This window comes from Pungitius pungitius, chromosome 17 (assembly GCF_949316345.1).
Source record: "Pungitius pungitius chromosome 17, fPunPun2.1, whole genome shotgun sequence".
NCBI lineage: Eukaryota > Metazoa > Chordata > Actinopteri > Perciformes > Gasterosteidae > Pungitius > Pungitius pungitius.
The window spans coordinates 3,801,708-3,814,677 of NC_084916.1; the positions used below are offsets into that span (position 1 = coordinate 3,801,708).

Consider the following 12,970-nt stretch of genomic DNA (forward strand, 5'->3'; position numbering starts at 1 on the left):
TTTCATTGGGTTTCATTCGTCAGAATTCCACGGGTCGAAAAACAAAGGCTCACGGTCGATTTAGCGTCCACCTCCGCAGTCACTGGTAAGCTGATCGCGTGAAACTGCTCCTGGAGATGCTTCCCGTCATCAGTTCACTAAACACGGGGTTTGACAGTTAACAACAAACTGACAATCCTCTGGAGTTTTTTTAGCTCCTGTGTAGGGAGATGCAACACCTCTGTGGAGGTCGTTGGCAAGAGAGGCGTCAAGAGGAAGGTCGCCACTGCTGAGGGAGGACAGAAAAAAAGCAGAAAAAGACAAAGGCTCGACAGCGAGGACCGGAAAAAAACCAAACAAGGTCCGTAGTTTTAGGTTTTATTACAGAGTCAAATTGAAATTGGTATTACCATACCAGGATGGGTAGAGTTTAGGTGACATGTAGTCGCTGTCACTCAAAAATGTATTAAAACAACATGTTTGTGTCTGCAGAAGAGTTAGAGGCCAAATATGAGCAACTGGAACTCCTCGGTGCGGGAGGATGTTTGAAACGTGTACGCCGGCCACCGCAGGGCCGACAACCTACCCGTAAGCCCTATACACACACACGTTCCCAAACGCACACACACACACGTGCAGACACCCTCTAACAAAATTATTGTTTCGAAGGTTGCCATTAAACACATCCCTAATGATGACGTCTACTGCACACATGAGGTGAGTGAGCAACGCCTAACACTGTCAAAATGTTCGAAACTCTGTTTGTGAATGTATCACGGAGGAACCTCTCTGATCCTTAACTCTCGCGTTACAGGACGACGAAGGGAACAAAATTTCCATTGAGATCGCCATCATGTTGAAGCTGGCGGCCAAATCGGAGGGGGCATCGCCATACCTTACCTTGCTGGACTGGTACCAGTTAGAGGAGGAGCTGGTGATGGTAATCGAGAGGCCCATCCCCGCTACGGATTTATTTGACCATATCATGGGCAAAGGAGGCTTCGTGAAGGAAAAAGATGCCAAGGTGAGCTGCTGTGATCAGCTCAGAGTCACAGCGATGAAAGCGCGTCGACGGCGTCCTCCTCTGATGCCTCGGATCTCTCTTTTTGTTTCCGTCAGATCATACTGAGGCAGCTTGTCGATGCGGCGCTCGATCTGGAGAACAAGAACATTTTCCACCTGGAAATAAACGTGGAGAACATCCTGATCGAGACAAGTTCGAAGGTCCCACAAGTTCGCGTTATTGACTTTGGTCTGAGCTGTTACGACGATAAAAAAAAAGACTTATCATGAGTTTTTCGGTAAGGCGTCTGGCTTTTGCTCCGGTTCTTTACCAACCCATCTGTGACTTTTGCACTGAAACAAAGCTTTTCAGCCCCACTGACACTTTTCATTATGTCTGTGTGTTCTAGGAACTACATACTCCCCAGAGATTCTCCTTAGCAAGGGGTACAAATCAGGATCCACCACAGTGTTTCAGATTGGAGCGGTGCTGTTTAACACCGTCCACAAATTCAAAAAATTTGACCCGTTAGTTTTTTATTTAAAGCGTCAAAATCTCCCCCAAAGCATCTCCAAGAGTAAGAACACTATTCACAAACATGTCGAGAGACACAAATCGGCTCTTTTATTTTAAATTCTGATGATGATCTTCACCTTTCTTCTCTTTGACTTTTCAGACTGCCTCCAGATGTGCCTGAGAATTGACAAAGCAGAAAAAGACAAAGGCTGGACAGCGAGGACCAGAAAAAAACCAAACAAAGTCAGTAGTTTTAGGTTTCATTACAGAGTCAAATTCAAATTGGTATTACCATACCAGGATGGTTAGAGTTTAGGTGACATGTAGTCGCTGTCACTCACAAATGTATTAAAACAACATGTTTGTGTCTGCAGAAGAGTTAGAGGCCAAATATGAGCAACTGGAACTCCTCGGTGCGGGAGGATGTGAAAATGTGTACGCCGGCCACCGCAGGGCCGACAACCTACCCGTAAGTGCAACAAACAAGGTCAGTAGTTTGTCTTCTCCTGCAGTTGGTTACTTTAGTTCACAACAATTCAATGTTTCATTGGGGTTTTTTCTCATCTGTAGATGACGATACAAGCTCATCGTCCAACGAGAATATCCCAACACTCGTCAGAATTTCGCGGGTCGAAAAACAAAGGCTCACGGTCGATTTAGCGTCCACCTCAGCAGTCACTGGTAAGCTGATCGCGTGAAACTGCTCCTGGAGATGCTTCCCGTCATCAGTTCACTAAACACGGGGTTCGACAGTTAACAACAAACTGACAATCCTCTGGGTTTTTTTTTTGTTCCTCTGTAGGGAGATGCAACACCTCTGTGGAGGTCGTTGGCAAGAGAGGCGTGAACAGGAAGGTCGCCGCTGCTGAGGGAGGCCAGAAAAAAAGCAGAAAAAGACTGGACAGCGAGGACCGGAAAAAAACCAAACAAGGTCAGTAGTTTTCGGTTTTATTAGTCAAACTGAAATCGGTATTACCATACCAGGATGGTTAGAGTTTAGGTGACATGTAGTCGCTGTCACTCACAAATGTATTAAAACAACATGTTTGTGTCTGCAGAAGAGTTAGAGGCCAATAATGAGCAACTGGAACTCCTCGGCGCGGGAGGATTTGGAAACGTGTACGCCGGCCACCGCAGGGCCGACAACCTACCCGTAAGCGCTACACACACACACGTTCCCAAACGCACACACACACACGTGCAGACACCCTCTGCCAAAAGTCTTGTTTTGTAGGTTGCCATTAAACACATCCCTAATGATGACGTCTACTGCACACATGAGGTGAGTGAGCAACGCCTGACACTGTCAAAATGTTCAAAACTCTGTTTATGAATGTATCACAAAGGAACCTCTCTGATCCTTAACTCTCGCGTTACAGGACGACGAAGGGAACAAAATTTCCATTGAGATCGCCATCATGTACAAGCTGGCGGCCAAAAATAAGTATATATTTATATCTAATACAAATGTATACATGTAATATATACAACCATTTAATATTAAATATATATAATATATATACGTATAAATACATATATTAATTTATATATATGTATATAAATACCCTGATACCCACTGCTCTTACTTTGACAGAAAGGAGTATGTGAGGAACTACATCAGACGAAGTCCATTGATGAGCTACGGGACCCCAATTCTCCAAAATAGGATTACTTAATAAGTACATTCGTATATGATCTAAACCAAATGAATTCTTCTTTTCTTTACACCACAAAGATTAATTAATCTGTTCTTTATTATTACTTTTTGACTTATGTTAAGCTACAGTGTTCTTGAGTTAATGAGTTTGAATATAAATGACACATGGAAGTTTGATTGCTTTTCAAATAATATTTTAATCCTGATTTAAAGTGTTCATTCACGTTCTCGTTTATTAAGACATTTTTACCTTAAAATAATGACAAAGGAAGAACAAAAAATACTTTTAAGTCTTGATTAAGTATATTTTCGTGGTTAACATAATTATTTTCATTAGATTTAAGTCAGCCATTTAAAAGCAAATACTAATTCTATTCATTACAAATAAACAAACTTTATTTATATGATTCAGGCACAAACAATAAAAAGAGAAAACTTGGGGTGAAGATGTCGCTGCTGAAGCATTTTAATCACTATTTCAATCATGTTTTATTTCAGAGAAGAGAGAAAAATTGATCCTAAAATGTAACCCGCACATTTAGAAATAGGAAAACTTCTGTGTGTTGTAGCCAAGGTTCATAGTGGTACTCAACAACCAAACTTAAGCTTGAATCTGATGAACTTTTATTTTTATTATTCATCGTTTGAGTATTTCTTTATTGTGCCGTTTTAAACTTTAAACGGGGGTCTACCCGACAAACTGCAAAAGTAGTTGACTGTAAATTAATGAGCCCCCAGTGCCATGGTTGAATTCTCAATGAGGATAATTCGCCTCAATTTATAAACTAGCAGCAAGCTGTGAAAATTCCTTTTCTTTATTAAACATAAATATAAACTAGAAATGCATTTCCTGGTGAAAATGCATTGGAATGCATGAAGGTAAAATTAATTTCAGAAAGTTGCTTAAAGTACAGAAATGGGAGAAGCTTCTATGAATTTGAAAAAATACAGAACAAATTAAAGCTGCGAGCAGCGTTGGACGGGTCCTCGCTACTCCTTGCACGTCGGGGCACTGGCCACACGGTTACAAATGGGGCCGAGGAACCCTGCAGCCGTCGGGCAAAGCGGTCGCAAGTCAGTGGTCGTTAACCGTGTGGAGCAACGCCAGGAATGCCGCTTTGCAAACTTTATCTTTGACATTATGATGGTCTTAGGCCTTTTATGTCAACATATAACCAGGAGCTTAAAGCCTCTCAGAACACCATTCTTAATAAAACACTCCGCTACACTAACAACATGAAAACATTTTAACTGATTTTGACAAAATACAAAGTCCGCTTACCTCCGTGTCTCCGTGTGTTTTTCACTAAATACAAAAAGGCGGAAAATCTAGTTAGGTGCATTTGCATACCATGATTAACTTTTTTGTAGAGCATGCCAAAGAGGACCTGTGTGCCAACTTTCAAGTAGATCCGACATCCGGGGCAGAAACTGGCCTAGTGTGGTCTTTTTTAAATTTCTAGAGGGCGCTATAGAGACATTTCTTCATACCCAAACGTAAGAAATTATCAAATTTTTTAACAGTCTGGATATCCATGCCAAATTTAACAACTTTTTGAATATGATAAAGGCCCAAAAAAAAGGGTTTGTGAGAATAATAATAATTATGATTATTCCTTAAAATACAATAGGTTCCTCTACGACTAGTCGTAGCGCGGACCCTAAATACCACAGTGAGCACAGTATCCCTGTCTTAGACAACTCATTTCTGGTAAAGATAATGTTGTGATGTTTCATCCTAAATTACCTCACAAGTACCACTTTGACCTGAGAAGAACCATCTATGGTTGAAACTGTTTTAATATTTACATTACAATAGAAAAAGGCTCTGGACAGAGTGTCGTATTGAGCCGTTGACTGCAGTAGGACAACAGAAGAAGAGATCTCAGAAGAGAGATGAGCAGAGCCAAATCTTTTGAGTCTTTATGCTAACACTTCAAATTTATGAAATATTTTCAAGCAATTGAATAAATCATTATTTTTCTCCCAACATGTCAAATTGTTCCTCTTAAAAAATAATGTTTCGCTAGGGAAGCTTTCCTCTTGGGGAATTTATTTAATTATTCATTATCTCATTGGAAACTGAAAAGTCTCATGTTAGGAACGTTAAATTCACAATGGTTTTTTGTTTAAAATTCTGTTCTTCCACAGTCTGTTTGATTCAGGTCCCTTAGTTCCTGAACTATCTTTAGAACAGTGGTTATCAACCTTTTTTTTAGTGATGCACCCCCTAAGAAATATTTCTTTATCCCCTTAAGAAAAAAAAAATGTTTTTCAAAGGATATTTGAATAGATGCTAATTTTAAATTCATTTACAAAAAAAATCTCACGTACCCCCTGAAGTGCCATCACATACCCCCAGGGGTAAAAGAGCCCCTTTTGAGGACCCAAACTAAACCCAAACGTATACGGCCCGCCTCCACATTTGGCCCGGCCCCCTGAACAATACCAGAGGGGCATTATGATTTTTTTTTTCAGTCTGGCCACGCAAATCCTAGACTAGCCCCTGTAAAGTAGAACGGAATAATAGAGAAAAGGTTGATTCAGAATGCAGGTATTTAACCTGCAGTGGTCAAACGATTATTTGTTTGTTCAATGCTCTCATCCGTCAAGGCGGTTATTATTTATTTCATTAAGTGGTATTATTTATTTTCCTGACTTTTTTTTTCTGTGAAGATCATGGATTGTTATTATTTGGTTATATGTGGCTTTCTGGAAGACAATAAATGTTTACATTGCACCCACTGCAATCGTCACACTTTTTCTGACCCCCTCCAGGGAAGGGAAAAGTTATCTGGCCCTCACAGGAACAGTGATTGTCAACCTTTTTTTTACGCAACCCACCAGTTGAGAAACACTGCTTTCGGACATCAGGAGATATTTCAGTTCTGTTGCTCCTTTAATTACACTCTGTCCTTCTTTTTGATGTATGTTATACCTACATTTTAAAATACTAATATGCATTTTTTACATTAATATATTTTAACAACAAATCTGTGCAGGCCCTTTTTACTGTATTTTCTATATGAATAAAATTCTTTATTTCATTACTGTTCGAATCCTGGGACCTCTAAAGTTGAACTTCAGTGAAAGAAAACAAACATCCTCACTGACCTGTGAAAATTAAGACCTTTAACCTTTTTTCATACAGACCAATATACTTCCTTTATCAAAAGCTATGTGTTGTGGTTCTGCCTGGAAACAGATGACATCACAGCCGTTTTCACAACGTTATTGTTCTGTTATACATTAAACTATAAATAATTAATCAACCTAAATATATACACGTATAATTTGCCCTGTGATATGACCCAGATCATTTAATAATAATAAGTATTTAATAGTCAGACTGTCACCAGTCATTAGGAACACGAGAGCTTGGAATATTTCACCCAACAGCTTTAGTTCTGGAAAGATTTGACACTTCCTGTATGTTTAAATCACATTTCATGCCCATCAATAATAAAACAAAATGATGTCACCATCACACCAGGCATCTAAAATATTTTATCATAGAATATTTATTTGAAAAAAGATTTTTTGTAATTTTACAACAGGATTTCTTTGAAAGAAATAATGTGGTTGACAGTAAAACGACTGAAAAACAGTAAGAGAAAGAATAAAAAGGCTTTAAGATCTAAATCTTCTAATTTTCATCAACATGTGACCCCCTCACTCAATTTCCCTCTTGGTTGGTTCATGTCAATCATCACAGGACAGCAGGGCTGTATTTGGGATTGTTGTGTTGTGTTGGTGAAAGTATTTTAAACAGCATGTGTGGTCAACACAAAGAACACACTAGTACACAGAAGCATGTGAGAACCAACACACACAGCACCTGCATTACATCACTAGCAACAAACAGCACACAATGAGCTCAGCAGTTTAGTGACACTTTGGTCCTGTAGACTTCAGGTTCATGTGGAAGGAAAGAAACGTTTGGAGAGCATTTCTCTGCTGTGAGACATCAGTGGGATCATCTCCAAAATCACTACTAGAAAAGTGCACAAAGAAGCTTCTGGAAAGAAACGCATCATCAGTGTGTTCAGAGTGCTGAGCATTCAGAACATTCCCTTCCTGTAGCGGTGGATCAGCTCGGAGACGTCGTCCTTACACACCTTTATCCAGCCGTCCTGCTGCATGTGGTACACTGCACACACACACACACACACACACACACACATTACTCCAATGTACACATAAGGACACAGATGTTTCCAGTGGTCACAGACCATGGCTACATACTCTCCATGGCTCTCCTCCCTTATTTCTGATGCATCTCTTTGCAGGTATCAGTAGAGACGTGAAATGAGTGTGAGAGGAAGACGAGAACGACATCAAACATGTGTGAGTTTATAGGTCGACTCATCAGCATCAGCTTGTTCTTGTTTAATGATGTTCATTTATTATATTTCTTCTATTTGCTACTTTATAATGGAACAAAAATCGACAGTCATAGCATACAGTTTTATAACTCTTTGAAAAACAGAAAAAACTGTATATTTCTGTTGTGAAGTGAGGAACCACAGAGGATCATTGGTGTTACAACGTTAGGCTGAAACCTTTAGTCAGTTGTACATAATATTTTATTTTAAGCAACTTGAATGAACGTTTTCTTGACACTGAATCGAGGAAATACTGAATTTGCAGTGAAAATTTATGTAAATTGTTGTCCTACTGCAGTTATAAAAGTGAGTGAGAAGAGATGATTAAAAGGGAATTTATGGAAAGTTTAAGTAAGATTAGTTTCATGCAAATGTTCTTAGTTCTTAAACTAAAGGACAAGTTGAACTTTTGATGGTGATACATAGAAGGTCAGAGGATCACCAAAGGGACACAATTAGTCCTGAAACGTCCCAGTAACCCGTCCAATAGTGGAGACACCAGTCTGGACCAAAGAGGACTGACGGAGACAATGTGAGACGGATGTTGCTGTCTGCTAGATGGAAACCAGAGTGGACTCACTGTTGACCGCCCCTCCAGAGTAGGCGTCCCTGTGTGTGGCGTGAGCGATGCCCCGGCGTCCCAGCTCATACGCCTCGTCCACCGTCATGTCCTCCCTGTAGCCGCTGTCCACCACGCCGTAGGCGTAGCTGCTCCCACAGCCGGTAGAGAACATGCGGCCGGACAGACGCGTCCCTTGGTCGTCCACGTAGTACAGACCGGGACCCTGGAGACACAGAGACATCCAACAGGAGCATAAAAGATCCACATTAGACATCCTGCCTCAGAAGACAACCTCTCAATCATCTAGTGCAGTGAGGTGAGGACATTTGTATTTCTAGGCTCTGCTTCACAGGAAGTGGAAGAAAAAGGATTCTCATGTTTGGGCCCAGACGGTGAGACTCAAAGCCACAACTCACCTCTTTGTCCCATCCACAGATCATGCTTCCCATAGAGAGGCCCATGCCTCTGTAGCCCAGCATCATGTTGCACAGCAGCTTGGAGGCAGCAGCCACAGAGATCCTGTGGTTGCTCCTCAGCCTGTAGAGCCTGGAGGGACCAAGTCATGAAACCAATCAATAGAAACATCCATCAGGGTTGTTTCCAGGGTCGACCTGTCATGTTCCATTTTACATCCATGTCCGTCCAAAACATCACCACTGCATCATTGACCCTGTTGTTGTTATCTTTGGCTTATGGACGTTTTTTGTAAAGTCAGGGATCTGTTCGGCTTCGAGTCCAAGTCGACCTTTGTGTCTGTTTGAATCTCAACAATGAACAGAAACAACACATTTATGATATAATTACTGTGGCTACATTTATATTAATGTAATTTAGTCATTTGGTTTTAATTTGTGTTTTAATGCGTTACTACATGTCTTCACACACTCATGTCCTCACACTTATGTCTTCACACACTCATGTCCTCACACTCATGTCTTCACACACCCATGTCTTCACACACTCATGTCCTCACACACCCATGTCTTCACACACACATGTCCTCACAGACACCACACAGGGAGGCCTCAGACGGCCCGTGTGGGGTTTAAAGTCTTAGTCCTCCTCACCACTGAACCTCTTTGCTTCACTCAAACCAACTAAACCAGATCAGAGTGTTCTCCGGTTTCTTTCCTAGACCAGATACTTTACTCAACTCTGCATGGAACACATTTATTATGCAGACAGTCAAATGCACTGCAGACGGACCTGCATTCTTTGGCCAGGAGTCTCTCCCAGTACTGGCAGTCTGCAGCGCTGCCCGACATGGTGCCCAGCAGGTAGGGGTTGATCTCTATCACCTTGTTGACGTCGTTGGATGCTGCAGAGCGGGACACATTTGTGCAAAGAAGACATTTTGTAATTAGTTACTCTTGTTGCCTCATTTACTTTGTATGGCTCCATGTTCCTCTGTGTTACGATTCAAAGCTGCACACATCTTTGATATGATGCGTAAGGAATAAAAACGTGTCTACCCAAGTAACGGCCTGCTGAGGCTCTGGAGTCCACAGCCACAATGACTCCATGTTTGAACTTGAAGGCCAGGGTGGTCGTCCCGTGGTTCAGGTCTATACTCACACCACCATCACGGTTACAGGTTCTGAGAAACCCTGAAGGCTGAAATAGAACCAAAAAGAAGATCACTATGTGTGTGTGTGTGGGGGGGGGGGGGGTGCATGCAACAGTACATGAAAGTGGAATATCATACATGTTATATTATCCCACAGTAACTGTTAAGGTGAATGCATCATCTGAAGCTGCATGAGAAGCGCACGTGCACCACAGACGCGTAAAAGACGTTGAACCACAGCGCGTCTGACGCGTCACGCTTGTTGCATCAGGGTCACCTGATACGATGGCGACTTTTCATTTCGTAGCAAAACTCGGTGAAATGATACTCACGTCTACACCCAGAGGGAGAGCAAATTCCTGAGTTCTGGTCCCGAAGTTGTAGTGGTTGGTTCGGTCCAAGAGATGCGTCTGTCTGGCTGGAAGAATCTGCTCACGGAGTTCAGCATAAGACTTAAAACCAGATACTTGGAAAAGAGCCATCATGTATCCAACTATATTGGAATTATATTCTGCTCTTAAGTTTTCCTGAATGACGAAGGTGTCTGAAGAACGTCACGGATAACTTCCTGGGAAGGGACGACGAATTCGAAAGTGAAAGGGTTTAAAAGCTGTTTTATTGTAGCCCTGCATGCTAAAAGAACCAGATAACTACATGTGGCAATACGAGCGCCCTATGACACTCCAGGAAGAATAATCTCCAGCAACGCCACTTGGGATAAGCCCAAGACCACTCTTATTAAGGCACGCAGAGCCGTTCACCAAATCAGGGGTCAGAGACCATAAGATAATTATAAAAATATAGTTTTATTTGTTTAATACTCTTTTTAAAATGGCAATATGCTCTGCGATAGGGCGTTTGAGGACTATAAAGAAAACAATAAACAATTCAAATCAATAAACCAGCATGCATGATAAAGATGTAAACAAATTCAAATCAAACAATTCAAATCCATAAACCAGCATGCATAATAAAGAAAACAAATTCAAATCAAACAATTCAAATCCATAAACCAGCATGCATAATAAAGAAAATGCAAACAAAAAAAAGAAAAAAAACCAACATATAATATGTCCAACAGTTCACCCAATAGAGAGCCACATTTGTACTGTTCTTCCGAAAGGTTTTTAACCGGTATCAAGAACAGTCTCAGTGAGGGGGGGGGAGAGAGCGCGCCGGGGAGGATTGGCCCATTAATTGGTCGCGGCACCAGGATAGCACCACAACAGCATGTCCAAGGCTGCAGCCCGGTCCAGCTATGCTGTGAAACACAGCATTAGAACAAGACCGTAATTAATGTACAGCAAACAGGCAGACACAGCGACTTACCAAATTACAGGTCACGCTGCCCACAGACCCCGGCGGCAGCACCCACCTCGCACACACTCACAGACGGCGGCCCACACTATAACAATTAAGACCATTTAGATTTTTATAATGACGCCCAAATGTGTTGAAAAAAAGGGAGGCGTGCATCGTACCGAGACACCGAACACCAGCAGTCCAGGCATTCATCCACCCACGTGGGGACATCCATGACCCAGACAGGGTCACTATATGGAAGGATGCACATTAGTGCCGCATACACGGCGACACAGGAGACTAAAAAGGCACAAAAGATGGAAAAATTTCCCTTACCACACCACAGCAGAATGTTGACCTAGGGCAGCGGCCAAAACATAAAGCGCGCCTCCCGGACAGTCTCCACAGACACCCAGCAGGAGAAGACCACAGGACGAGTCCACACACACCAGAGGCTTAAGTAATATCCCTGCCTCTCCCAATCAATCACAATTAGCCCCAGGTGTGCTGGTCCACCCCTGTGTGCAGGAAAGAGGGAGGGGAAAACCCTCATCCGGTCACACCTACCCCTCGTTTTTTGTATCGTCGTCCCGACGGTAAAGAAGGCCCCCTAGGTCAAGACCATGGCCGAAAAATGACCGATTGCAGATTCATTGTTGGGTCTGAAGGCCTCCCGACCAGGCCACCAGCCGTACCCCTAACAGGCTGAGGAAGCCGGTGAACATTCGAATGATGCCCGGCAGTGGGACGGGTGGTGCGACGCATAACTTGCCCACTCGTACTAGGCTGCTCCGAGGCCAAGGACAATGGCACTTGTGACTGTGACTGAAAGGACGGAAGCAATAGGGCCTGGTCCGGCCTAGTTGCTGTGGAAGGTACGAGGGGCCCAGGAGCTGGGGCACCTGGTGTAGTGCTGGACACCAATAGCCACAAGTCACTATTTGACGACTCGTCCAGCTGAGCCACACCCAAAGGTGATGGTGCTTGAGTGGGTAAAAGATCAACCTCAACTGGCTGTACCACAGCCTTCAACATGTCGCGATGCACATTCCTTACTTTGTGCAGTGCGTTCACCGGTGCCACTGCATAAACTGCCCCTTCCGATGAAGCACTTACCACCTGATGAACCTCCGAGTTCCACAGATCTCGCAGCTTATGACGGCCCCTGGCACCATGATCCCTCACATACACCAGCTGGCCCACCAGCAGCGGCACCTCTCTCACGTGCTGATCATGCCGCTCCTTCCGACGACTTGCTGCTGTCAGCAGCCGCTCACGAGCACAATCAAAGGCAACCCTCAACTTTTCCTGGTGCTCTGCCACCCATCCTTGCACCTCACCCGGCCTTGGTTCTTCCACACGCCCCAAAAGGAAGTCAATGGGCAGCCTTGGTTGTTGGCCAAACATCAAGTAATAAGGGGACTCCCCAGTACTCTGATGAGGTGTTGTATTATAACAGAAGAGGACATAAGGTAGACAAGATGCCCAATTCCGCTTCTGTGTCAAGGGCAATGTTCGGAGAAGGTTGTGCAGTGTTCGATTGAAGCGCTCACACTGCCCATTTCCTGCCGGATGGTAAGGAGTAGTACGAGATTTAGTTATCCCATACATCAAACAAAGTTGTTGGATCAAAGTGCTTTCAAAACTCCTCCCTTGATCAGAGTGCAAGCGACTTGGCACACCAAACTTATAGAACCACTCTGCCACAAGAACCTGGGCCACAGTAGAGGCAGTCTGGTCACGTGTAGGCACAGCCACCGTGAACTTACTAAAAACATCTGTCATGACCAACACATTTTCAAACCCATTTCGAGAAGGCTCCAACAGTGTAAAATCAATGGCCAGTATTTCATTTGGTCGGGAGGCAAGCAGATGGCCCATAAAACTATGTGGCACCGGTCCAGAGTCCTTAGCGACCTGACACCGCTCACACTCACGCACCCAATTGCGGATGTCAGTAGACATCCCGGGCCAGTAACAACGCTGCCGGACCAACTCT

The 12,970-nt window shown here is 43.2% G+C and overlaps 1 protein-coding gene and 2 long non-coding RNA genes across 3 annotated transcripts; 2 read left to right on the forward strand and 1 right to left on the reverse strand.

Annotated features, from left to right (window-relative positions):
• The first annotated feature begins 168 nt into the window (after positions 1 to 168).
• On the forward strand, positions 169 to 2,687 carry LOC134107129 (uncharacterized). The gene is made up of 11 exons (XR_009942645.1): positions 169 to 340; positions 472 to 567; positions 649 to 696; positions 794 to 1,003; positions 1,099 to 1,280; positions 1,392 to 1,559; positions 1,659 to 1,741; positions 1,873 to 1,985; positions 2,069 to 2,179; positions 2,301 to 2,429; positions 2,557 to 2,687. It is a non-coding gene; the product is annotated as an uncharacterized LOC134107129 (long non-coding RNA).
• On the forward strand, positions 2,688 to 3,375 carry LOC134107130 (uncharacterized). The gene is made up of 3 exons (XR_009942646.1): positions 2,688 to 2,780; positions 2,878 to 2,942; positions 3,093 to 3,375. It is a non-coding gene; the product is annotated as an uncharacterized LOC134107130 (long non-coding RNA).
• Positions 3,376 to 6,699: 3,324 nt separating this feature from the next.
• psmb8a (proteasome 20S subunit beta 8A) lies at positions 6,700 to 10,276 on the reverse strand. Its single transcript, XM_062558666.1, has 6 exons — positions 10,002 to 10,276; positions 9,575 to 9,716; positions 9,309 to 9,420; positions 8,519 to 8,648; positions 8,121 to 8,325; positions 6,700 to 7,305 (listed from the first exon to the last, which is right to left on the reverse strand). Exons 1-6 carry the CDS (start codon positions 10,152 to 10,154, stop codon positions 7,217 to 7,219), a joined length of 831 nt encoding a protein of 276 aa, XP_062414650.1. The 5' UTR covers positions 10,155 to 10,276; the 3' UTR covers positions 6,700 to 7,216.
• Between the last annotated feature and the right edge of the window lie 2,694 nt (positions 10,277 to 12,970).